Source organism: Mizuhopecten yessoensis, unplaced genomic scaffold (assembly GCF_002113885.1).
Source record: "Mizuhopecten yessoensis strain PY_sf001 unplaced genomic scaffold, ASM211388v2 scaffold2691, whole genome shotgun sequence".
Taxonomy (NCBI): domain Eukaryota; kingdom Metazoa; phylum Mollusca; class Bivalvia; order Pectinida; family Pectinidae; genus Mizuhopecten; species Mizuhopecten yessoensis.
The window spans coordinates 591,230-618,367 of NW_018404672.1; the positions used below are offsets into that span (position 1 = coordinate 591,230).

Consider the following 27,138-nt stretch of genomic DNA (forward strand, 5'->3'; position numbering starts at 1 on the left):
GGGGGGGGGAGGGTGTGTAGCGGTACACTCTGTCAACTCATTTACCCCTGAAGACACATTTGAACTCTTCCAATTCAAAGGTTGGAAAGGTTCATTAAGAAATTTCAGGGGTGTTAGAGTTTATACCACATTGAGTCCTTTAAATTTGGTGTCATTTGAAACCTCATGGCCAACCAAGGTTGCTCCATCTCACAAATAGAGAAACCAAAATCTGTGATTTTAAACACGTCAACGTTTACCTCAACCTCTTGCATTCGAGATTCTACATCCTTCCACATCATCGACACTAGGACATTCCTGAAGTATCTTCCTTCTACTCCTTCTAAAATCAGGCGTGTCATGATAATCCTGGCAAGAGATACAGAATCATTTTGATTATTAAACTTTACTTAACAACTAATAATAAGTTATAAACTTGAATTAAGGCAAAGAGTATTAAAAATATAATTATAGCTATTGAAGAGTTCCATCTTCGAGGATTTTTTTCCGACTCTGTCGGCTATAATTGCAATGTTCTAATTATCATTACAGACATGCAATGTATAACTTTTTGAGCGTGCATGCAAGACTCACGAAAAATAACTCCAGAAATATGCCTTACAGCGTGGGACACATTTCTCATGAATTTCAAGAAAAGAAAAATATTTTGGTCAATCCGGCCATATATACTTGCCAAGTTTTTGATATTTCCATGGGGGAGATTCTGCATGCTCAAAAGTAAAACATTAATAAAATGTGTGTATATATATCCCAAGGAGAAGAAGTAACCCTTTAAATGATATATATTTTGAATTGTTCTTTCAGATGAAATAATTAGGTCCTAGAATATTGTAATAAATTAGCAAATTCACTGATTGAAAATGCTTAATTTAAGGGTCCAAAATTAGGAGTCTAGCTCCTTCCTAGGGAGAGTTGGCACATACGCAATCCTGGTGCAGAAGCAATAGCTACATGGATTCACACTGACTTTGGTCACTGAGAGGTCTTACACCACAGGCCAGTCACTTACACTACACAGTGACCCTTCCCTGGACATGGCTGTTGTGTGTTAGACAAGCATACACAAAACAACACTAAATATTGAACTCTGACAAATAAACTACAAAATGATTATATATTTCAGGTTTACTGTAATATTAGACAATTTTGTGGGTTGAACTTATGACCATCTTGAACAAATTGGCAAATTTAATATAGGCCAAAAATTTTAATCAACTTATTCCAATTTTTAAAGACACAAAATTATATTTTCTTCCCACCTTTGACTGTCACCCCCACGCAGAAAGAAACAAAACTAAAAGGTTTGACATCATTAGAAAAATTTAATATGTTTCATAATCAGCTCTTGACAGAAGAGGTCAATGTACATATCAGTATAGCAAACAAATAACAGATGCAGAAAACAATTGCTTTTAAACATGGTATCGGCATGATGGGAAAAGATAACCATCCCCTACCCTGAGGGTTTGACACTGACAGAGAAATATCTGTCCCGAGGGGCGATAAATTTGGTTGTTTAACCCCGACGCTCTGTCGTGGGTGAAACAACCAAATAAACACCACTACAGTTGGAGATTAATTGTATCTCTCAACCCCTTGGGGAGGACTGGGTAATCTCAACCTGAGGGGGGATTCTTAAGTTGCCAAACACAAGGCTTTACAGAGTGTTTTGGTAGCTTAGGAATCTTTCCTCATTTGTTGAGATTCCCCTATCTCTCATTGTGTATCATATACATACTGTTCTGTCAACGTCACAGGCTAAATTCAGGGTTGCCGTGACGTTGCTGGATTGTTCGACGTGACATCATTGTATTGTTGAAGTGACGTCATACCATTGGTATGAATAGGGGAATCCCCCCCCGTCTTAACCTTAGGGTGAGACAAGGATTTCTCTTACCCTGGACAGGTGTATCTGCACTTTAACTGGTGTGAGATATCCGTGTCTCACCCTAGGGTTGAGACGGGGGGATTCCCCTATTCATAACAATGGTATGACGTCACTTCAACAATACAATGATGTCACGGCAACAATCCATCAACGTCACGTAATCATTTCATTGTGAATATATGATACACATTGGGGAACATGGTAAGAGAAAAAGAACCATTCACCCCCTTGGGGGTAGGATAGGGGAATCTCAACCCTCGGTGAAAGATTCTGAAGTTGCCAAACACTCAGAAAAGCCTCATGTTTGGCAACTTAAGAATCTCTCCCCCTCGGGATGAGATTCCCCTATCTCACCCCCAAGGGGGTGATAGATTCTATTAATCTCACACTGGTACAAGTGTGGATACACCTGTCCAGGGTAGGAGATATCTCTGTCACACCCTCATTGGGCAGATTAGTCTTTGACTTACCACACATGTAGCTCCACCATAAGGTACCAGGTATTGAATGTGTCGGGCAGTTCTAAGGCTGAAATCACAAAACATAGCATTCATAAACAAATACGGACCTTAACAGTCACCCGAGTTGAAATTCAGTTATTTTTGTTGTTCCAACACGAGTAGAAGTAGTAGTAGACCGACAACAGTGCTAGTCACACGGTGCCACAACACGGGACATGGCAAGACTTGATGGATGATGCAGGAGGCTGCAGCAACAACATGGCAGCAAGCTGCAACACCAACCAGCAGCAGCGAGAGCAGACCAGTCCCTGGCTGGGTCTGATCAACCCAGTTGGCGCACCTCTGGAGGACGTCGCGGATAAGAGCCGAAACGTCTAACGAAGGAGGACCATCCACCCGATGATGGGACTGGCCAGCATTAGAATATATACCTATGTATTCAAGGTATGTACACAACAATGGACATTTTCACCCAGTGCCACTAAAATCTATATTCACCTTGTGTTAATTTTGCCTTTCACATTCAATCACTAAGTTTGGTTTGGTTTGTTTGTGTCTTACATCCTACTAACAGCTATGGTCATTTAAGGACGTACCAGGTTTTGTGGTGGAGGAAAGCCAGAGAACCTGAAGAAAAACCACCAACCTGCGACCAGTACCTTGTGACTAGCTGCCCTACAGAGGTCTCGCACACACAACCAAGTGGTGGAGGGTTAGTGGTAGCAAATTGTCAGATGCCTAAACCACTCAGCCACCATATGTGGCCCTTAAGAATATTATGCTGCTAAGTTATCTTTACCGAAAAGGTAGGTTAATCATTTTGTACATGTATAACTATTACATTTACATAAATTATAGTGTTGTCAAATCAACGTTAATTTTATATTGCCAACTTGTACATGTGTATTTTACACCTTTACAACCTAATATACATACGCTTCATTGGTCATTTGTCTTACGAAGATCTAGATTACACACATTACTAGTAATCAAAATGTCACACATAAGCACTTAACTCGTTGTGCTACAAGAACCTTTTCTACAATGTAGGATTATATATACTGTATAAGACTCTTTCATGCCCAAGGGTGAAAGATAGGGAAATTCCTACCGAGGGGTTTTCAAATTCAAAAAGCTTCAGGTTTTTGCCAAATTTGGGAATCGAGAGGGTGGAATTTCCCTATCCTACACCCTTGGACGTCGAAGAATACTTTTCTCTCATTCCAACTACCAGAATAAGCTCAGAAACCATGAAAATGCGTTTGGACTGGCTACCATTTTGAACATATCAATTTTCCTCTGAGCTTTTAAGATGAAAACATATCTGTCAGCCACATTTAGCAAACCCCATATTTGGAAACTGAGTTTGCGCAGAAAAAATAATCACATTTTTCTAACGTAGAAAAATTAATCACATTTTTCTAACGTACACAGTAAATGTATCTTAAATTGTTTTGATTTCATTGTGTTGCCTTTTCCGCATTGCCGCATCAGAGATTTCCAAATTTATGACGTCACTTCAGGTGAAATGGGGTGTAAGATAGAAATTTCTTACATCCCTTTCTTACCCTGGACAGCTCCATCTTACACACAGGGAAATGAGATGAAAACGCATATCTAATTTCACTAAACCTTCAATACCGGTGATATCATGAGATTACACTAAATTGTACTAAACACATTTTGATCTTAATGGTTACCCTTACCTTAACTAAACTGTCAATGAGATTATACCAAACTTTTCTCATATAATTGTGATCACAGTGACTTTTGTAAAAAAAGAAAAAAAAAAAGAAAAACATGCGAGTCCAGGACGTTACTCCGAAATATATTGGGTTGTCAAAAAGTTGTTTGAGTCTGACAGGTAAAGCCTGAGTCCCCAAAAGTCAGTGGACATTAGGGCTGCCACAATATATTGTGATATTTAAAATATACACTGTATTACGATGCACAAAAGTTTTTGGGAGGTCACGATACACCTACAATGTTTTCCAGATTTGTCGTTCCTGAATTTAGTCTACACATATACGTTCCAACATGGCGAGTGACAGCTCCAGCTCGGCATGCACGTCAAAGGACATATATTGTGTGAAATGGTAAAGTCATGCCCATTTTGGACCAAGTCTATTTCCAGTTGTAATATTGCTATTAAAGATATACAACCTACCTTTTCACTTTTTGCTTCTACTGTTACTGTATGTATCGTATCGTGATCACAGAATTGTGATACATATTGTCATGTTAATGTACCCTTGCAGCCCTACTGTTACTATGTGTATCGTATTGTGATCACAGAATTGTGATACATATTGTAATGTTAATGTATCATTGCAGCCCTACTCAACATGAAATTATACAAACCTTAATTGAACTCACTAAAATCTGAAATCAAACATACCTGTACAAAATTCTTGGTAATCTGTGAATTCAATGATGCTCAACCAGGCTCTGTATCCCGCTATTTCTAACTCCTACAAAAGAGAAGAGTCCGTGGTTTTAGCAGTAGTGTATTGAATTCCATCAATTTAATTATCCAAGTATTCTAAAAGCAGATTTTCAATATTTCATTTTTTCAAAATGGCAAATGGTTGACCGATAATGACAATTTATTTAGAAAGGAGGAAATTTTCGACTTTGGGTAAAAGGTTCACATAGAGATGAAATATCTATTAGAGAAACACATCAAATAAGAATGCTACATTAATTTGTAAGAGCCACTTGTAAATGATTTCAAAAACATATTTCATTTTGAAAGGAAAATTTGAAACACATCGAAGACAGCGCAAACATAATGCATAGTGCTTGATCATGTCCACTGACAACTTCATACCCTACCTTATATGGAACTCTTAAATCCTTGTCAAATCCAAAAGCATGCTTGACTTTCCTAGAAAACGGAATTTCCTTAAACGTCTCATTTTCTTTATTCGTTTCTTGTGCTTCCGTCTGAAATGTCAATAAAGAAGATAAACTACAGGAATTCTTGGTTTAGTTTTAAGCGTTCAATAATGCATATCTGTAATAGACAAGTTCAGTGCAAGTCCTTTAATTAACATCTTGTTAAAACGTATTACCTTATAAGGAGCAGTCTAATAAAAATCACCTGAAATTCTCCATTTTGGATCTCTACTCTAGATCTCTAGATCTACTGTTATTGGGTTAAGGGCATCCTAGATCTTTATACAGTTCACTTGTCCGATGTATGCTTCACATCAAATTTGGTTGAAATCTGTTTAACAGTTTAGGAGGAGTAGATTTTTAAAGGAGATGCTGATGGATGGTAGACATTGTACCATATGGCATAAGATCACTTGTGGTCCTTGTGGCTTGGTGAGCTTAAAGAAACCATTAAGTAAATCTGTAGCCAAATTGATTTGTCGGTTTGAACTGCCGCTTTGTACATGCGAACCAACTAAGTGTACTTGCAATATATATATTTACAGTGTAGCAGAATAGATGCTGATTTTACATATTTCACACCGTTGTAAACATATACATATGTGCTTTGATTCATTGGTAATTTTTTCTGAGGAAGGTAACAGCTAGCAGGGTACGCACCGTACCAGTCATCGAAACGTCACACATACATATACATTTCACTGGTTGTACTACAAAACCTTTCTACAATCCATACTTACCAACCTGTAGAAAATGTGTAGAAATTACCTTTATAATATTACTAGACCCGTTGACCATAGGAGGATGTAATACGACTCTCTGGACAACTTGACCACTCAGTAGATTCCGGCTTTTGTGGCTGTTGATCTGTTTTGTGAAATATGAAAATAAACAAGACTTTATAAGTTAACCATTTTTAACAAATATCGTTAGGATTTAATAGGATAATAGTGGACACAGGCATTGCTGCCACTATATCCACATCAATATAATTTGAAATTCAATGTGGTAAATATGAAATAAGTCTACATTTAAGACGCTGTATGATCATATTTCAACTCAACTCCCTAATTTATTAGCCTCTATCATTATGCTATCAATTATACCCAATAGAACAGGATTTGGGTATAAGTGTCAATTATTACGTCTACCATGGACGGAACCAGGGACCTCAAAATTCTCAGCGTGTCATTCTTTCCACTGAGCTAACAGGAAAGTCCATCAACAGAAAAGCTAGAAAGCAACCCTGACCCTACATGTCCCTCGACCAGTGATACTATAATAGTTCGGAACCAAACCCTGATTTTGTACATCCCCCCGCGCGCGTCAGGTCAATTTATTTCTGTGGTACATAATGTATGTGTTTGTATCAGGTATGTTTTGGAACTAGACTTGAGTCAATTGCTGACAACCAATAATAGGAGTTAGAACATCTATCAGGAGTGTGGAGGTACCGACTTCCGATCCCAGTCAGCTGGCCATGCATTTTTCTTCTTCTGTTACAGTGGTGTCTGTGACCATGCAACCTTTGTTGAAAATACTGGGTGTTAGTGCTTTATTATACTTGGCAAGGGGATACTACCGAACTTAGGTTGGAAATTGGTTTGAGCGTCCGCCAAAAGTTTTTAAGTGCTGGGTACAAATCCCAATCTTGATGTACTATTTTTCCTTTCTTGTTACATGGGGGTAACAATGCTCTGGTACTTCACTACTTGTGGAAGACACATATTGGTATTTTGAAAAACTTTTTCCAATATTCTATAACAATTTCGACACTAAGAATAACATTTCAACTTTGGACTTTGTTTGCTTTTTGTGCTCTGAGTGTTGCTGATTTTATATTTTTACTTTATTTTAGCAATTTTGTCAAAGTCCCAGTCTATTCTGAAGTGTAGAATTCTATATATTTATATATATATATACACTTTACAGAAAAAAATCTGTATCTCAAAAAGTTGGTATCAATATGAATTTAGCACCATAAACAGATAAAGTGAGATAGCTTTTGAATTGTATTTTTGATTTTCTTGCATTTTTCAATTTAGACAGTATGAAATCCTTGAAATCAGAAATACAGAGAGAACGAAGAACAGTCCCAAACATCTTATCTTTAATTGTATGAAATATGATGGTCACAATATCCGACAGTAATAATGGCCACACATAACGACACAACAACCAAAGCATTTATAGTCTTAACCAGCAATTCAAATATGCTTTAACCTGTTAACTCCTGGCCCTGCATCAAACCAGCAAATTCCTGAAAAAGGTCCTGTATTCTAATTAACTATGCCTGACATAAGCATACTTGAATATGGAATCCTGAAACTCATAAGGTTATAACATAACTCACGTAAGGTATCCAGTCCCGACAAAAGCGAAGAATTTTTGATTTTATCTACTTCTATCATAATTCATTGTACTTTTCTTATGTAAAAAAAAATGCATTGACTGTTTTTATGTAAAAATAATTAATTGGATTGTGAACCTTGAATCCATGAGTTATGGAGTTGTGACAGGCACATCTGGATATCTTCGCTAACAATCGAATGGTCGACATGGCGTGTGTTGAGTTACATAAACCAACCAACTTGACATTGACAATCGTCTGTACACATGTGATGTAACTCTCTAGAAAATGGAGATAGGTTTGTACTATAGATCGCTTAAATCATTTACAAATAAATTACATTTTCCTAAATTTTCAAACAAAAATATTTAATCAGTGAAAGCTTTCGAAAAACACGCATTTAATTATAATTAATAGATATAACAAGCAATATTCGTTATGAATTTGCCACCTCTCTTTATTTTCTTTGCTGTAAGGGACAGAAACTTTGAACCTTGACCCGACACAATATTGGAAACAACAACACACGTTCCCGTGGGAGGAAACAGAGAATTGTTAAGATTGCTGATTAAAATATGTTTGCAAGACACATTTGCTAAGCTACTGCTTTGCACCAATAGACTACAGATCTAGAGGCCGGAGGATCAAGGACAGTACGTATCACTATGTTTGCACATCTATATTAACACCGATAAAAAAAATGCCGGTCCGGGCGGGTTGTTACTAGCTGCGGCCGGGGCAGAGGAGACCGGGTATTAATATTAGTACTAAGTTGTTACGGCAGTAACGGATAACTTATATTTATCAAACAAAACGAAATTACCTATTCAGATTAAGAGCTGACCTTTGGACTGGGGCGATCAGGTAGATCTACGTGTAACTCAATTGCCAATTATTTTAATGGGTACACTAGGTACTAGTCAGGTCCAGTACACTCTGCCGATTGAGCTATAAAGCTGTAAAGACCTATAATAGCTCTATTGACCTATCTGTAATAGGTGTTTTGAGCTATTTTCAAGTAATTTTCTTTTTTAAGGAAAACGGAACAAAGTCGCATTTAAAAGAAGATTGTATCATAAGGTTCATAACAAAAGACATTAAATATAAGTATTCTTTAAAAAAAATAATGATGTAAAGAAATCGGAAATTTTACATTTATGAAAAATGAAAATAAACATCTAAATGAATGCTTTTTGTAGTCAACATTTCCATTAACCTTATTGTTTTATGCGACTTTGCTTTAATTTAATGAAATTTGAAATCTGAGAAAATATGGCTCAATACAGCTATAATTTATAGGTGTATATAGCTATATAGGTCTTTATAGCTATATAGCTCAATCGGCAGAGTGCAATGGACCTGCTAGTAGAGGCTTCAGGGGGTCCTGGGCTCGAATCCTGGTGTTGCCATGCATTTCTTTTTCTATAATTGATCCTAAATTCCAAATCTCTCAAAAGTCATATTCAAAGACCCCGTGCTGGTAGGCTATCGTTATAAAGACGTCAGCATTATGCCTTATGATTGACTACATTAACTAGATGTTATGTGCCTATACAGTTGGTGGAATATTGCGAATCCATTGACATAATCAGCGGGGTCCATCAGTCTCTAGACGTTTCAACCCTTGTCCCGTAACGTCCTCCTGTTGGTGGGTCGACAGTGGCAATCAACTCACTGCCCGTCAATGGATGGCTTCCAGTCTTTCTCCTCCTGTCTGTTCCACAACCAGCATGATGCGCGCTCAGCAGCCTCTGCTAGTCTGCGCACCGTCGTCTTGCGAGTCTTCCCACCACATGCACCCACAGCCTGCAATGTCTTCCAGACTGCATGAGCATGCTGGGAACCCTCTGTATTCGACCTCCACAGGAAACAGCCAAGTAGGCCACTCTCGCTCCCTACATTGTTCCATGAGCTCCGTATACTTGGCTCTCTTTCTATCGTTGGCCTGGTCGCACCACTCCTCCCGGGGCACAGTCAGCTTGATGACTATAATCTGCCTGGATTTGGCAGACCATATCACCACATCCGGACGTAGCATTGTCTGTACGACGTCTGGAAACACCCATTTCTTTCCCTGGTCGACTCTCATCTCCCATGTCTCTGCCTCTTCCAGAATGCCAGTGTTGCCCGATGTTGCTTTCGTCTCCTTCTCCCCTGCTTTTACAAACCAGATGGAGGATGAATTCTTTTTCCTTTCCACCTCAAGAACATCTGCCAATCCCTGAAGCACCTGGTCATGCCTCCACCGGTATCGTCCCTGTGTCAGTGCTGTCTTGCATGCTGAAAGGATATATATGGCCTATGGTCCCACGTTCTTGTCATAGCTTGCACTTTAGCTCCTCAACTAGTACCCACAGATGAAGGTGAAGCGCTTGCAATGGTAAAGTGTTGTATACCGACCGCAACAGGAACTGGATCCTCAATGGTTCATAGCGCCACAGGTCTGTCTATGTAAGTTTCCGTTCTGGCAGCTTCCATCTCGTCAATGCTCCTTGGGAGCCCATTTCCTCTGCCCTTGCTTTGCTGGTCCCTTCTTCTTCTCTGTAGATTTCCCCCTGTACCAAAGATCTTTTCTCCTTATCGTCTGTTCCTTCTGACGTCTAGAAATGGGTTGTCCCCAACCGTTGCCGTCCTGAGCAGATTTATTTAGCATACCCGAAGTTATTTACGAACACTAGGTTTGTCCGACGACCAGATTTGTTTACGTTGAAAGAAAGCTACTACTTACAACGTGAGGAAATTTATCTAAAGACTACCCCCAACCCGAAATATAACTTAACCTAGCTTAAATATCCCCGGATCAACAAGAAACCCTAACTATCCCATTTTTTGTTGCTGATCCGAAACAGAGTTACTGAATTGTGAACGTGCACGGCTATATGACCCCAAAACCCCTTATGCATGCGCAAGAGGCTTGCAACACCCAATGTATATTGTCCATTAGGTGGCGCTGCATGCACACATTAATTAGCACCAACTTAGCAGTTATTAACAAAGCAGCGATTCTCTCCCAAATTTCACTGATAAACCAAGCTAACAAAACCTACACAAATCTGGTCGCCATCACTTAAGTAAGGGTGATTATTCCATCTTTTAAGGGGCTAATTGAACCTGTACTGTTATCTGCTTTACTTTGGGTTTATATAATTTACATGTATTTGCATTACCATGGATCTATAAGAATTATAATAACTTAGATAATAGACACAGACATTTTCTTTTGTGTGAGCTCAGTATTACAAACAATAGAATATAGAGTAATGGTATACAAAGCACAACTTTTAAAAGCAAAGACATATCAAAACAAAAGGAAAATGTTCAATTTTTTTTTTTTTTTGACTGTGGCTTTGTAAAGGAATTTAATATTTTTGGCTCATAAATATATAATCGGTTGCAAAAAAATACGCTTTGGGGAAAAATCGGGCATGTGAATTTTTAAAGCTAGTGTGATCCTAGTAACTTTACATATGATTTACATGTTTCCATGTCACTTAAGCTACAATTACTGTACCGGTGTTCACTTAACGGTAAAAGTGGAAATTTCTGTATTTTTGAGTAAATAAATGCAAAAATATCAACACACAAATATATATATAGATATGTTCCCAAAGCGAAAATTTTCACACTGTTATCTGTTTAAAGAGTCATAATGCAAACATTTCCATGTATACATGTATACATTTCCACTTTTACTCTATAAGGGTTAAGTATGTTACTGTACTTGTTTTAAATTTACCCTGAATTTAGGAAATTGTAATGACTGGTGCAGTGTACCTTTAGTTTCAGACTGGACTTAGATGTCGTCTGCCCGTAGAATGGAGGTCCCCTGGACCAGAGAGTTTGTTCCTCTAAATGGAGTGACAACACATATTGTTAAGTGCGGTTATTGGCTCCAGACTTCCACGCCCACCAACAGACTTTTGTTCCTCATCATCCCAGGTAAATAAAACAATTTTCTGTTTTGAAAGTACATGTATATGGAAACTTTCTCAATTAAAATGACGATTAAATTTACTCTAATTTACTTGACATCAATAATCAGTATCAAAGCAAATAAGAGCGTATCTTGATATAAGATAAAGGAATTTTAAATGAAGGATATCTAGAAATATATCTCATAAAAAGTAATATAGTAAAACTTGTCCATAACTACCATCTTTTTACAGAGACAACCTGACTATAGTCACTACCTGTTTATAGAGACTACCTGGCTCAATTTACCACCTGTTTATAGAGACTACCTGTTAATAATGACCACCTGTATAATTGCCATCTGTCTATAACTATCACATGTATATATAGGGACCACCTGTTAGTTATTACCACCTGTATATACAGTCAACCTGTAAATAACTACCACCTGTTATACAGAACACCTGTCTTTAATGACCACCTGTTAAACAGAACACCTGTCAATAATTGCCACCTGTCTATAACTACTACCTGTATATATACAGACCACTAAAGCTTGTTAATAACTACAACATGTCAATAGAGACTGCCTGTCTATGCTGTCTTAAGAATACGCTTTATGATGTGTTTTTTTTGTAATATACAGTACCTGTTTTAAACTTATACAGAATAAGAAAGATCACTAAAGGGAATTGGTCCATTATTCAATGACAATGGTCGATCTTTCTGTTATCTGTTAAGAGAAAGATCCCTCAGACATGGCCCAACCTGTTACCTCATTTGTAATAACCCTGTTGTGATCATACATTATTTGTAATCAACAGGTAACCCAGGTGTGATCATACAGTATTTGTAATATACAGGTAACCCTGTTGTGATCATACAGTATTTGCAATTAAAAAAAGACCCAGGTGTGATCATACAGTATTTTTAATATACAGGTAACACGGTTGTAATTATACAGTATTTGTAATTAAAAGAAGACCCAGGTGTGATCATACATTATTTGTTATCAACAGGTAACCCTGGTGTGATCATAAAGTATTTGTAATCAACAGGTAACCCAGGTGTGATCATACAGTATTTGTAATTAAAAAAAGACCCAGATGTGATCATACATTATTTGTAATTAACAGGTAACCCAGGTGTGATCCAGTACTATGAACGTTTTATGGAGTGTCTGTATTGGGCTAGTGAAGGAGAAGTACCAGTTTGGGGTGTGTCACACACAGGCCACGTTTATGATCCTTCCAATCTAGCCAAACGTTCATCACCAAGTCAACATGAAAGTCAGTCCAGTCGGCCATCAACAGATAGTTTAAATAATGGTAGGTATTAGGTTAACTGTTAAAATCTTCATTAATCCAAAGTATGTTAATCCAAAATCTACACTAATCCAAAGTATATCATTCAAAATCTTCATTAACCCTTTCACCACTGTGGACCATAATGGACTCATACATGTCAATGCATAGTAGAGTCTACTAAAGTTACATAGGGGTGAAAGGGTTAATATGAAGTCTGTTAATCCAAAATCTTCATTATTCTGAAGTCTGTTAATCCAAAATCTTCACTAATCCAAAGTTCTGTAATACAAAACTTTCACTAATCCAAGGTTTGTTATAATCAAAAATTTTCACTAATCCAAGGTTTGTTTATCAAAATTTTTCACTAATCCAAAGTTTGTTAATCCAAAATCTTCACTATAACTAGTCCAATGACTAAAGTACTAGTCTCCAATATAACATTGGCCCTTACCCTTGAAACCTGAAGGCTGGGCCCAAATAGGCTACAGTTTCAAACATCATATTCCTTGCATTCATATAGTATTTCTAGAATTAAGTACACTTCATGCATGGAAATATAGGAAATATTCAAACCTTGTTGGATTTATATTGTAATGGTATGATATTTAAATTGAATGAAAACTTTGGTCCAGAGATCAGGTGCTTTATTATTGTAACTCTGCATTTCCTTACACACAAATTAACCATATTTACTAGACTGAGGTCATGAAACATGTATGATCAAGGCCATTTATTTTGTCTCGCAGGTCAACATGCAGATGAACCATTTACGTTGAAGGGACAAATCAACAACAAGATTGAGTTTATCAATAAACACGTTCCAGAAGATGTTAGATTGATATTGCTTGGTCACTCAATTGGTTGCTACATGATTCTCAAGATGCTTGATGCCCTCTCCCCAAGACGAGTTTTCCGATGTTTCCTTCTTTTCCCGACAATAGAACGGATGGCTGCTTCACCAAACGGCACGGTGGCCACGCCATTGCTGCGGTGGCTGCGCTGGTTGGCAGTTGGAGCTGCTCACAGTATATCCTTCCTGTCTCCTCGCGTTAAATATCGCCTTGTTTTGTGGCATTTCGGTGCAAACAAAACCAGTAATAATATCCCTGAATGTATTTATAATGCAACAATGGAAATCTTCACACCTTCCTGTTTAGCAAATGTTCTGTTCCTGGCAAACGAGGAGATGCAACAAGTTGATAAACTTGACGCGGATCTAGTCAGTCGACATGCAGACAAGCTTTGTTTATACTATGGCCAGTCCGATTCTTGGTGTCCACGCGAGTATTTCTACAATGTGCGTGACAGGAAATTGAAATGCGACATTCGTCTGTGTAATCGGGGTTATGAACACGCATTTGTGATCAAGGCCAGTGATGAAATGGCAGATATTGTGTGGGGATGGTTTCAGTCACACAACCTTGAAGAGTCATCCTAATTTCACCTTTAAGAACATGATACATTTACAAACATTCCTGTTTTGGGTCAAACATCAAATTTATTATTTGATAAAAGAAAAATTACTGACCAGTCTTGATCCAGCCACCATTAACCTGGTTCTCCCAACATTCAGTCACCATTAATCCTGTTGTCCCACCTTCGAACTACCACTAATCTGGTTTTCCCACCGTCTAGTACCACTAATCTGGTTTTCCCACTGTCTATTACCACTATTCTGGTTTTCCCACCATCTAGTACCACTATTCTGGTTTTCCCACCATCTAGTACCACTAATCTGGTAGTCCCACTATTCAGTCACCACAAATATGGTAGTCCCACTATTCAGTCACCACTAATCTGGTTGTCCCACAATCTTGTCACCACAAATCTGGTTGTCCTAACATTCAGTCATCACTAATCTGGTTGTCCCACAATCTAGTCACCACAAATCTGGTTGTCCCAACATATATATAGTCACCACTAATCTGGTTGTCCCACCGTCTAGTACCACTAATCTGGTTTTCCCACCATCTAGTACCACTAATCTGGTTTTCCCATCGTCTAGTACCACTAATCTGGTTTTCCCACCGTCAAGTACCACTAATCTAGTTTTCCCACCATCTAGTACCACTAATCTGGTAGTCCCACTATTCAGTCCCCACAAATATGGTAGTCCCACTATTCAGTCCCCACAAATATGGTAGTCCCACTATTCAGTCACCACTAATCTGGTTGTCCCACAATCTAGTCACCACAAATCTGGTTGTCCCAACAAATATATAGTCACCACTAATCTGGTTGTCCCACCATCTATAGTCACCACTAATCTGGTTGTTCCACAATCTAGTCACCTATAATCTGGTTGTCCCACAATCTAGTCACCACTAATCTGGTTGTCCCACCATATATATAGTCACCACTTATCAGGTTGTCCCACTATCTAGTCACAAACCTAGTTGTCCCACCCTATAGTCACCATTAATCTGGTTGTCCCACCATATAGTCACCATTAATCTGGTAGTCCCACTCTTCAGTCACTACTAATCTTATTGCCGAATCAATTCGATACCATTAATCTGGGTGTCTTACCATCCAGTCAAGTCAACAAATGTCTCCGAGTTCAGCCCTAGTTTCTATTGTTCTGTTGGAACAAATGTATTTGGATTATCATATAATGCAGGTGACTGGTTTCTCTCTAACGTGACTGAATTATATTTACAGTAACTGAATATTCACTATGGTCACCGAATCATCTCCAAGATGACTGAATTATCAATAAGGAGGCTGGATTACCTTTAAAGAAACTGAATTTTCACGAAGGTGACTGGGTTATCTCCGAGGTGACTGAATTATCTTTAAAGTAATTGAATTATCACTAAGGTCACTAAGTTATCACTAATATGACTGAATTATCACGTAGGTAGCTGGATATAGGGTTTCCACTGTATTTACTGTATTTATTCAGTGATATCCCCTCATTTTAGAGGTCATTTTATAACTGCACTCCTATAGCGTACCCAGTTATACATAAGAGTACCCTGTTGTACATAATGGCACCTTTGGAAGTAATCCTCCTTCAGCATTCCTTCCATTTACATATATTCCACATATCTATGCTATCTACATTGATCTGTGACATGTATCTACTTTAAGCAGACTTATATTCGCACACTCAAACTTTAGTGGAATAAAAGGGTAGGAACACATTGGCACACCCTTAAGTTAGTAGAAATGTGTACCTAATTTAATGAATTAGTGCAAATGTCGGTCTCTCAAAAGACTTCTATAATATAATCGGGGTTAACAGCAGGTATATAGGAACAGCAAGCTAGGTAAATCGTCTCTCAAAAGACTTCTATAATATATACGGGGTTAACAGGCGGTATATAGGAACAGCAAGCCAGTTAAATCGTCTCTCAAAAGACTTCTATGATATATATGGAGTTAACAGCAGGTATATAGGAACAGCAAGCCAGGTAAATCGTCTCTCAAAAGACTTCTATAATATAATCGGGGTTAACAGCAGGTATATAGGAACAGCAAGCCAGGTAAATCATCTCTCAAAAGACTTCTATAATATATACGGGGTTAACAGCAGGTATATAGTAACGGCAAGCCAGGTAAATCGTGTATTTACGTAAGAACGAAATATACATACATGTATGTGTGAAGGTAAGTTATCAAGTATCGTCCTGTCCAGTCTTGAATTTTATGGTTTGGATAACCTGTGCTAAATGATTTAATTTTAGCGATGAACATAAATTAGAGCAGACAATATGTAGTGGGAAAGCCACTAAAATTAAAAATCACCTAAAATTAGTTCACTTACAGTATTAAGACAAGTTCTTAGTTTGGGGTGGTCGGGTGGTACAGTGGATAACACACTTGCCTTTGTCCTAGGCGACCAGGGTTCGATTCTGTGATCGGACGTGTAAAGATATGAGTCACCTGCCTGACATGTGGCTTTTGTCTAGGTACTCTGGTTTCCTCCTACATTAAGACATCTGGGCAAATGTAAAAACTGGTTTCATACAAATAGAGTTTATCTTTAAGACAGGTTCTTAACCAGAGAACTCCTGTGAACTTAACGCTTTTATCATTTAATCTGGCCTTCCTTACCTTATCAATTATCGTGATAATATATATACACTGTTAATACGAAAGTAAATATTTATTTGTTAAATTAATTTCATATTCAGATATCTTATTTTAAGGGAGATATCAAATCAGGTATATTGAAAAAAAATCATTTTTTTCCCAATAGAATTTAGAATTTTTAGATAGTTCAAAATGATTGGCAGCAGTAGAAATCACCCATTGAAATTTCATAATGAACACATTTGAATTGGAAAAGTTCAAATGTGTCTTCATTTTTTGTTGTATAATAAATAAAAGCAACAAAGCTTAAATAAGTTTATGTATGATTAAACATTGACACGAAGAACTGATCCAGAGTTTAGAAACAATAATTAGGCATATCCTGGTACAAATGTTCCTTTTGTGGGAGAGTTGTTTCCCTTTAATGTGTTACAACTTGAAAATATTAAATTTTGTTACATTATATGACTCAGATTTCATCAAAGGCAGGCTGATGAGTTTTATGGACTATTCAACGAAATGTAATGATGTACTTACTTACAATTTACATGTACCATGCAACGAATAGAATTAGTGGATTACTCAATGGATTTTAAGTGTGATATATGAAACATTTTATTCAGATTTTATTTGTACTTTGATATCACATATATACAGTGCTTATATGAATTTATATATTATAACAGTAGTAAAATTATCCCTACAAACAGATTCATTCAAAATCATATAAATATTACATAAATAGATATATAGGATCTTACATGAGTTTCCATTTCATACGAGATTTATGAAACAAGTCTTGGAATTTTTCAAGTTAGCGAGCCTCTGGCAAGCTAAAATGATAAATTTGTGATGAGTTTCATAAATTTCATATGAAATGAAAAGGAGTGTAAGATACTTTTTATCACATAAACAAGATTTGTGGCATTTATTCGTGTAAAATGACAATTTTCATGCAACCTCGAAGTGTAAAAAGCGGCCATTTAGACTCCAGTGTGTAAGTCTGTGACGTCATGTACTTGTTCTAGGCGTGACGTCAGAATTGAAACAATTGGAACTTACAACCAATCACAGGGCTGATAGGTCATATTACATGGGTTAATATTCACTGGATAACACACTACATTATGTGATAAAAATAGATAAGATGGTAAATTGGACCATGCATACATGTATATATATATATATATATATAATATATATGGTATGCTCACAATGGTATGCTCACATAGCTATTATATAATAGCTATATTTTCAATTATAGTATATCAGTTCTATCATCTTGTAATATGATGTATATGTACATGTAACTGTTCTGTTTCACTGTGTCTTGATAAAGGAGCGGATTGCTCCGAAAATTTGACAACCTAAACTTGTCCACACTGTTGGAATTACTTCTTTGCCCCATATATATATAATATATATACCGCATTTTACTAGTGATAAGCCCATGTCTGGTAATAAGACCACCCCTCACTTTTCCTTACTTTCCGTACATAGGGTGGATGCCTGGTAGTAAGCGCATCCCCAATTCTTCAAGTTCATCAGCATCATGAATTTTTTTTTCTAATGTAGGTATTGCAATATACGTTAGCTGACCAGCAGGATGTGTCGGAACACCCCCTACTTTCGACTCATTTTCATACATGGTCCCCCTGGGCTTATCACCAGTATAATATGGAATATATATACAGTATGAAAAAAAATAGCAACACAAAGAGATAAAAATTTCCATAGCACTTTCACCTTGTTTAATTTTAATGTTCAGTGCTTTCATGGTCACGCCTTTCAATTGTAAAGTTAAAAAAGGTGAAAGCACTCAGGAATTTTGTTTTGCTCAGTTTTACAGCCGAATACAGGCTGTTTCCCCTAGCTAAAAAGTGCCATATTTTTCCAAAATGACCAAAAAATAAAGAATATGTTCCCAATTTCAATAAAAATAATGTTATATTTCCCAATTCATAAAGGAGCAGGCTGTTGTTTAATTTAGGTAACAAAAACACTGGCCGCACTACGGCGCTCTGATCTCTTTGCTTCTTTTTATATTTTTATTTGTGTACATTTATATATATAATCTTTACCATCACAAACACGTTTTTTTTCTCCTTTTTTTTCTTGTTTATTCATATATATATGTGTAATTTCTGTCTCAATACATTTAACAAAATATGTGATTCTATGGGACCAGTGCAGAAATATTCCTGAGATAAATTGAAAATTATTTGTTTATCTGTTTATCTATTTATTTTTTATTTGATTGGTGAATAAAAGATATCATGGTGTCATTACATTAAAATGTAAACACCAGACAAGGCTGGGTTTGATTGACAGGTGTTTATATCCCTGTGCGCTGGTGGGTGGAGTTTGACTCCTGGAATCAGGGACTAACTTGTTTTAGACCACTTAACAGGGTTGTTAAATAATTGTATAGATTTAATGTTTATTTTGTGGTAGCACTTGGGTAAAGACTGAAACTATTTATTATATTCATCAAATAATGAATATGTTTGTATTGCGTCTTTGCGTATTGCAGAGTTATCTTCTCTTGTGAGCAGGTATTGATTGTTACGTCATTGGCTTGTGTGAGAAAATTACGTTGTTTTCTCAAAAATTGATGACGTTACTCTCACAAACAAATGACGTAACAATCAATACCTGCTCACAAGTGCAGATAACTTTGCAATACGAAAAGACGGAATAGCCAATAAATAAAGTAGGGGACAGTTAGATACCCTCAGGGAGTCGCACTGCCCTTAAAATCAAGCTGATAGAATATGAACTGAAATATTAACATGATATAAAGCTTAACTCATTCCCCCCTGAAATTTTATAATGAACTATTCCAACCTTTGAATTGGAAGAGTTCAAATGTTGTCTTCAGGGGGACGAATGAGTAAAGTTTTGTGATGATCTTTCAGAATTTGTAAAATCATGAGAGTGAGATTTGTTATATGTATAACTATGTTTTATCAATCTTTTTGAATTTTATATCACAATGGAATGCTCACCATAGTTAGACATTTTATGAATCAAGGTACTATTTTTTTACTTCAATTTTGATTTTGAAAAATGGTTATTTGTGTATGTTCCCATGATAATTAACCCTAGTGGTGCTGAATTGTTCCATATGGGGATACACCTAGTGCTGAATTGTTTAAAAAAAAAAAAAAAATCAGTAAAAACAAATTATGTTTAAATGTTCTTCAGAATTGGATCTAAGTCATTGAAGTGGTTTTATAACCGAGATATATCTTAAACTTGTATATTTAGGCCATTTACACTTACCAGTTGTGTTACTGATGTTTTACAATTCGCATCAAAACAGGCGGGTATAGCATCACTAGGGTTAAAGTAACAAGATGGATTTTGAACATCTGGGAACCGGGAGAAAATCCGTTATTAATTTTCATGTGATTATCATATGTTTATTGAATATTTACAAAACGTTTTCACTGTTGTAAACACGTACACATTTGTCTTTCATATTTATATGCAATTTAAGGATCCCCATACCACTACCAAAAACTGTATATTATACAAAAACTTAAAGTGGAACTCTCTAGTGTTTACCTGCAGTGGGACAGGGATCCTTAATCTTTGTTACTGTTACACAATGTAAGATGGAAAAGTTTGTTGGCACGTATCGGTATATAATTTTTACTGCATTCTGCTCAGTATTTTTGCCTTAATATTTTAATTGTGCCAGGTATACCTGATCATGGGTAATGGTGAGAATGTCCTAGATTTCAGTACTTTTCTTCTGGTATTTGATTGTTGACCATAGCTTGCTGTGAGCAGCCATGCAGATGATCACTTATATTTTTTGTATATTTGATTAATTTTAGCTCACTTGGCCCAAAAAGTCACACAAGCTTATATAGTTATGTTGTGGGGCAACATCTGTTGTACATCTGTCTGTTTATCCGTCTGTCCTTCTGCCTCTCCTGGCATTTTATTTTTTTCTTGCACAGTTTGCACCTTCTTACTTGTTGCCAACCAAATTTACTGGTTAAGAAGGGCAGGGCCAAACAAAAAATAACAAGAAATAAGGGTTTTGCAATCGAAAGCAAGTGCTGCAATTTTATAAGTATGATACACATATGATTGAAATATGAATATTTTTCTTTTAAATCCTTAATAATTCTTTTTTGCTCTTTACATTTTTCTCATGTTTGTTAAAACAAAATAAACTTATACTGCTGTTAAAGGTTTAAAGTTGTTTTTAGCTCACCTGGCCCGAAGGTGTCCGGCGTCCGTCCGTCGTCCGTCCGTCGTCAACTTTTTACTTTAAACAACATCTTCTCAATAACCAAGAGGCCCAGGCTGATGATATTTGGCCAGTACCATGCTGGGATGAAGGGCTACCAACTTTGTTCAAATGAATGGCCTTGACCATCTTTCAAGGTCACAGGGGTTAAATATCTTAAAATCTTCAAACAACTTCTTCTCAATAACCAAAAGGCCCAGTGTACTGATATTGGGCCTGTAGCATGCTGGTATGAAGGGCTACCAAGTTTGTTCAAATGAATGACCTTGACCCACTTCCAAGGTCACAGGAGTCAAATATCTTAAAATCTTCAAACAATTTCTTCTCAATAACCAAAAGGCCGAGGATACTGATATTGGGCCTGTAGCATGCTGGGATGAAGGGCTACCAAGTTTGTTCAAATGAATGACCTTTTCCCACTTTCAACCTAATGTCCTTGTTCGACATTCGAGGTCACAGGCGTCATATGTTTAAATCTTTTAATAGGTTCTTATGAATCAAACACTGATACTCTGCCTGTAGCTGTTATTTAGTCCACTATTAAGATTACAAGTGTGAGATTAATACCAGGTGAGCGATGCATGCCCATTGGGCCTCTTGTTATAACCTAGCTTGAAAAAGAGGTGTATTATGTTCAATATTTTCGTTCAAATGTTTATTCAGAATCATCTTTCATATACGTTTATCATACACAAGCTACATTAAGGAAATAAAATTGAATGCCATGAATCAAAATAGGTAACTGTGAATAAGACCTGAACCGGTATTCATGAAACCATTCTCGTGCTCAAACCCAGTCTGTGCTCATGCCCAATTTCTTGTTCTATTGATAAAATTAATATATAATCATATTTCGTCAATGATCTGGAAGAAGTTTGAAGAGACTTAGGGCCGAAGATCTTTAACGATGTTTTAACTTAACATTTTTTTATCGTGTCACATGATTTTAAGCCAGTTACACGGAAGTAGGTTTTAGCACAAAATCCATGCCTGAGCATGAGAACGGTTTCATGAATACAGGCCCATATGTTTTAAAAGGGATAGAATCTCCAGCTGCTTCATCGATAAGAGCCGCCATATATGTTAGGTCCAATCCAAGTAACTTCACGTCCTTGTTACGAGAACTGGGGAATTGACAAAACAATTAGGCACACTGATTAGCAAAAATACAGACCTTCATACAGATCAATGATAGTAGCATATTTCCGAACGGAATGAATCATGATGACGACCATACATCTTGTCTATAGTCCAGACCTTCATAAAGATCAATGATAGTAGCATATTTCCGAACGGAATGGATCATGATCTTTTCCCTCGTCTTCATCAACCTGCATATTCTGTGTTGTATGATAGTCCGGCAGCAGTGGACATTGGCCCTAATTATCAAGGATATCATTAAATTCAAAGCAAGCTCTTGAATACCGAATCTAATGAACATGTAAATACTCTTCTGGGGATGTATGAATGTAGCTATCAAGAAAGTGAAGGTTCACTTTGGGAGAATCAAAATCGTCCCGCGTATCATACAGATTAGTAAGAAGCTGTCTTTGTTGGTCATGTTTTAAGTAAAAAATCGAGGAAAGCGGCTGAAGTACGCGTAGAGGAGTGTAGTGTCATTGATTTCAAGGACCTACGATCAACGTGGTCAAACTTTTTTCTTTAATAGTGTCAGACGATTCGCCAACACTTAATGCTCCATACATATCGCCCACTTAATTCAGTTTGCCCCAAAAGCCATATCGCACCAAATCGATGGATTCTGTGAGTGGCTTGTTATCTGTCATGTGATCTGTGAAATTTTCCATCTCAATCCTAAATCAACCAATCAAACAAGAATGACTACAGTCTGCTGGAAATTAAGCATTATATGAAGACAAACAAGTCGGTCAGAAGAGGGGTACCGTTTGTCCCCACGCAAATGTCTACAGTCTGCTGGAAATTCTTGCCACTCACTGGAAATTCGTTGAACTCCAAAACCAAGATTGATATTGTCACCCAAAAACCCAATCATTCTTTCATCCTAGGCATTTTCACAAAATATGCTCCAAAACCGTTTACAACCATTGCAAAATTGAAGGCACGCGGCTAGCTATTTGATTGGTCTCAGGTAAAAGAAACCTGACCAATTGCTAGGCTATTTATATGCCCTTTTGAAGATTACAAAGGAGTGACACCCGACTTCAAAGCCAGTTCTTGTCGCAGCCACAAGGTGGTGAACTCTGAGCCTTCAATTTTGCTATGACATGTTCCAGGGGTGCAGAGAGCGTAAGTGAGTATAACCCCTGGATATCAAGGATGTATGTGGTTTAACTACCTATACTTTGTAGCACGTTAAAATAAAATTGGTTGGTAATATCACGGAATTAGATTATCTAAGTCTGTGGTAATATGATGGTTTGCCGTGATCAGCCATTTTGGATGCTGTGACACAAAGGCAGCTTCGTAACCGTGTTATAGAGATTAATGCAACTTCAACTTCTTCTGGTTCAAGCTCTTGAGAAAGTTCAAGCGTCGCAGTATGCGATTCAATTTAGTTTCATGTTAGTAACTCCACATGTTTTGTTTTTTCCTCAATTTGATGTTGTGTCCGAATCATTCATAGTTGGACAATCATGTTTAATTGTTGATGTACCTCCCCTCTTCGTAGAGAGCCCGATCACTGTGTGGGTGGTTCACAGTCTGAGATTGCTTTGCAGTTTTTCTCTGTATTAAGATTTCTACAAGTCAGGCGTAACCCAGTGCGAGTTTGCAAGATGTTTGGGTCGGTGATGGAGATGATCTGATCCTAAAATTAAAAAAAAAGAATCCCCAGAATGTGATAACGAAATGGAGCCAGTTGGACAAAAGACGTTAAAAATGGAAATATCAATAACAAATGATAATTATGAAACCTTATAAAATTGAAAACGAGCTGCATTTCCGATGACATTTTCCATAATCGTTTTCTATTTAAATTGTTGACAAGGAAACGCGTCGGTCAATATGGCTTGGGATATCATCATGGAGGATCACGACATAAAATCGTACAAGTGAAGACAGAAATAGCTCTGGGATTGACTGTAACAAATCCATCACACAATTTTATCAAGAAGGTAGGTGTTTATACTGATATTACAAATATGTATATCGCCGGTAATTCACTGCACAAATTCTTCTCAACAAGTTTATTAAAATGATAAAATGTCTATAAACCTAAGTTTCACTTCCCTTTCCTATCAACAGGGAAGATTTGATTAATGAAATAACCTAATGTTTTAGAAAGCTCATCCACCACCACCTATTATGCAATTGACTAAATATTTCCCCTGTAAATTTTAAAATTTTAATTTTCTTAATTTGTAAAGGTGTTTTTTTCAAAAGACAGGAAACAGTTGCTCAAAGGTATGTTTTAGGTTCCAATACTGTTTAACATCAGTAATTCCACAAGGGTCTGGTATTGATCCAATACTGTTTTACATCAATAGTTCCCGAAGGATCTGTTTTAGGTCCAGTACTGTTTAACATCAGTAATTCCACAAGGATCTGTTTTAGGTCCAGTACTGTTTAACATCAGTAGTTCCTCGAGGGTCTGTTTTAGGTCCAGTACTGTTTGATATCGATAAGTCCTTAAGAGTAATTAAGGATTAACTTGAATATATTTTCCATGTTATGGAGATATAACACAAAAAAACGGAGTGTGCTCTAAATAAACCGCTTCGCGGTTTATGCTGAGAGTACACTCCGGTTTTTGTGTGTTATAGCGCTCCATAACATGAAAAATATATTCAAATTAATCCTTATAATTTAATCTACTATACACAATCCCTGTGGAAATACACTTTTATTGATGGACTTTTTTCTCTTAGAAATTATTGCGCTGCTGTATCAGCCAATCAAAAGCGACGTTACAAACGGCGACGTCATTTTTTTTACGTCATGGGCTGATGCCATAAATGTTTAAGCCAATGCAAATGCATGTTACAAGCAAGATTAAATGATATAATTATAATTCGTAATTTACAGGAAGTAATGAAGTTCTTCATGTGGAAATTTTAAAGAAACTTCATATATTCCTTGCATTACGACCAGAACGTGTGTGCTACACAAACTTCTTTTAAGAATCCCGATAACAAAGGTCCAATACCAACGAATTGTAACGCTTATATTCGGGCAACACATATGTCTTTCAGACGGCTGGATATCTTTTTCATAATATTTTCATAGATGGAAGCATCTGAACACGACTAAACTATGTACCGTGTTAGATGAGGGGGTTCTGTTTTGTATTGATTTAATGTAAAATATTACTGAGAATTATTATTTTTAAGAATGAGAAATGCAATACATTTTTTGTACATATCAACAAAAATCGTGAAACAACCCTGGTCTATTTCAGCAGCGACCGAGGAAGCTATACAGTTGGGTCCATTGAGAAGCTGCTATATCGATCCTTGCTTGACCCGGCCGGTCTGCCGATTTTTTCCGTACCAATACACCTTCGTACAGATCCATCTACGTCACAACTGACAATGTCTGCTTGTATAATTTATGTTTCATGATACGGGCTATATCGGGACTCCTCGTAATGTATGAAAGGCCAAAGGGTAATAATGGCTTGCTGTGATCTTTCATGTCTGGAAATATGTGACAGTGTCCAACTTTAATCCCAGCCCTGATTCCCAACTGGTGCCTGACTTAGACAGTATATTAACTGCCTGACTTAGACAGTATCCTCAAGGGTACCCGACGACGTCAAGTACGTTGAAGCTACAGCACAGAGCTTACTTTCAGTTAAAATTTAGAACAGATCTTTAATAAAAAATAATATACAACATTTATATAGCGCCCTATATAATTTGTAAAATTACTCTAAAGCGCTTTACAGCATTGTGAAAACAAAAAACAAAGGCTTACAATCACTTAATACATTTAAGCAAGCAATGTGCACATAGTTGAACAAATAAAAGGGTGGTATTTACATGACGTCTTTGCAAAGATTCTAAAATGCAGACGTTGAGAGGTGAGTTTTGATGTCCCTCTTGAACTTGGCCAGGGATTTTGAATTTCTAATAGCAGATGGTAAGCTATTCCACAACGTAGCCGAAACCCTCCCAAAGCATCTGTTTCCGTAGGTCACAGTACGAGATTTTGAGACACACAACAAAGATTCTGACTCCGACCGCAGTGATCGTGACGGCTGATACAGGATAACAAGCTCCTGTATGTACCGAGGAGCTGTTCCATTCAGTGCCTTGTGTACACCAGAATTTTGTACTGCGACCTGTATCGTACAGGTAACCAGTGCAACGAATAAAGCACAGGTGTGATGTGCTCTCTCTTTCGAGTACGAGTAACTAGCCGTGCTGCAGTGGTCTGGACCCTCTAGATCTGCAGACGACTAGTTAGTTTGTCAGATATACCACAGAGCAGGGCGTTACCATAATCCAACCGAGAGGTACAGTAACAAGTGAATGCACCAAAATCTTGCATGCATCTCATATGATCTGCAGTTGAAAAACTGCCGAATACAGCCGATGTTCCTGATCTCTTTCGGGTTGAGAGTTAAACAGCTTTAGTTCGACTTGGTTTTATAAACTGGAATGGACGGTATGGCAGACTTCTTTGCCGAACTATGGTTCACTGGTGGACATGTGATCAAGAGTGTCTCATACCCTGCAACAGAGTCATTAATCATTTAAATATGCATGTAGGCCTGTGCAGTGTGTCTAGGGTTTTCGTTCATTATATGGATTTATGTAACAGGGAACAATACCAAAACTATGTACCTACGAACATAACAGTGTTCATTGTTAGGAAAAGAGTACAATAAAAATACGATGCTACTCTAATTCGCAGAGGTATGGAATAACTTGACAAATATTTAGCGTGTACCAATATTACTATTTAAACTTATTTCCAAAGACGTCTCTGCTGTTTCAAAAATAAATGAAATATACTAACTTACAAAACCGGAAAGAAGTTGTTGCATGATCATGACGGTTGGCAATACCTTCCGAAATAGGGGAGGGGGGGGG

General features: G+C 37.1%; 2 protein-coding genes across 2 annotated transcripts in view; one reads left to right on the plus strand and one right to left on the minus strand.

Annotated features, from left to right (window-relative positions):
• Positions 1 to 7,887, minus strand: part of LOC110446403 (ubiquinol-cytochrome-c reductase complex assembly factor 1-like) — a 12,817-nt gene extending 4,930 nt beyond the window's left edge. The window contains exons 1-6 of the mRNA XM_021491535.1: positions 7,736 to 7,887; positions 6,016 to 6,114; positions 5,185 to 5,295; positions 4,748 to 4,820; positions 2,359 to 2,416; positions 240 to 348 (exon numbers count right to left, since the gene is read on the minus strand). Of these exons, the coding sequence (XP_021347210.1) occupies positions 240 to 348; positions 2,359 to 2,416; positions 4,748 to 4,820; positions 5,185 to 5,295; positions 6,016 to 6,114; positions 7,736 to 7,807 (522 nt within the window). The 5' untranslated portion in view covers positions 7,808 to 7,887. The remainder of the gene's footprint in view (positions 1 to 239; positions 349 to 2,358; positions 2,417 to 4,747; positions 4,821 to 5,184; positions 5,296 to 6,015; positions 6,115 to 7,735) is intronic.
• A 209-nt stretch (positions 7,888 to 8,096) lies between these two features.
• On the plus strand, positions 8,097 to 15,057 carry LOC110446404 (lipid droplet-associated hydrolase-like). The gene is made up of 4 exons (XM_021491536.1): positions 8,097 to 8,250; positions 11,378 to 11,536; positions 12,646 to 12,837; positions 13,563 to 15,057. The coding sequence occupies exons 2-4, from the start codon at positions 11,395 to 11,397 to the stop codon at positions 14,252 to 14,254; spliced, it is 1,026 nt and encodes a 341-aa protein (XP_021347211.1). The 5' UTR covers positions 8,097 to 8,250; positions 11,378 to 11,394; the 3' UTR covers positions 14,255 to 15,057.
• The last annotated feature ends 12,081 nt before the right edge of the window (positions 15,058 to 27,138 follow it).

Excerpts from the sequence above, each read along its gene's own strand:
- LOC110446404 (XM_021491536.1), top strand. The coding sequence starts at position 11,395 with ATGTCGTCTGCCCGTAGAATGGAGGTCCCCTGGACCAGAGAGTTTGTT. Across the intron at positions 11,537-12,645 it reads TTTGTTCCTCATCATCCCAG|GTAACCCAGGTGTGATCCAG; the intron begins GTAAATAAAACA and ends TGTAATTAACAG. Across the intron at positions 12,838-13,562 it reads AACAGATAGTTTAAATAATG|GTCAACATGCAGATGAACCA; the intron begins GTAGGTATTAGG and ends TTTGTCTCGCAG.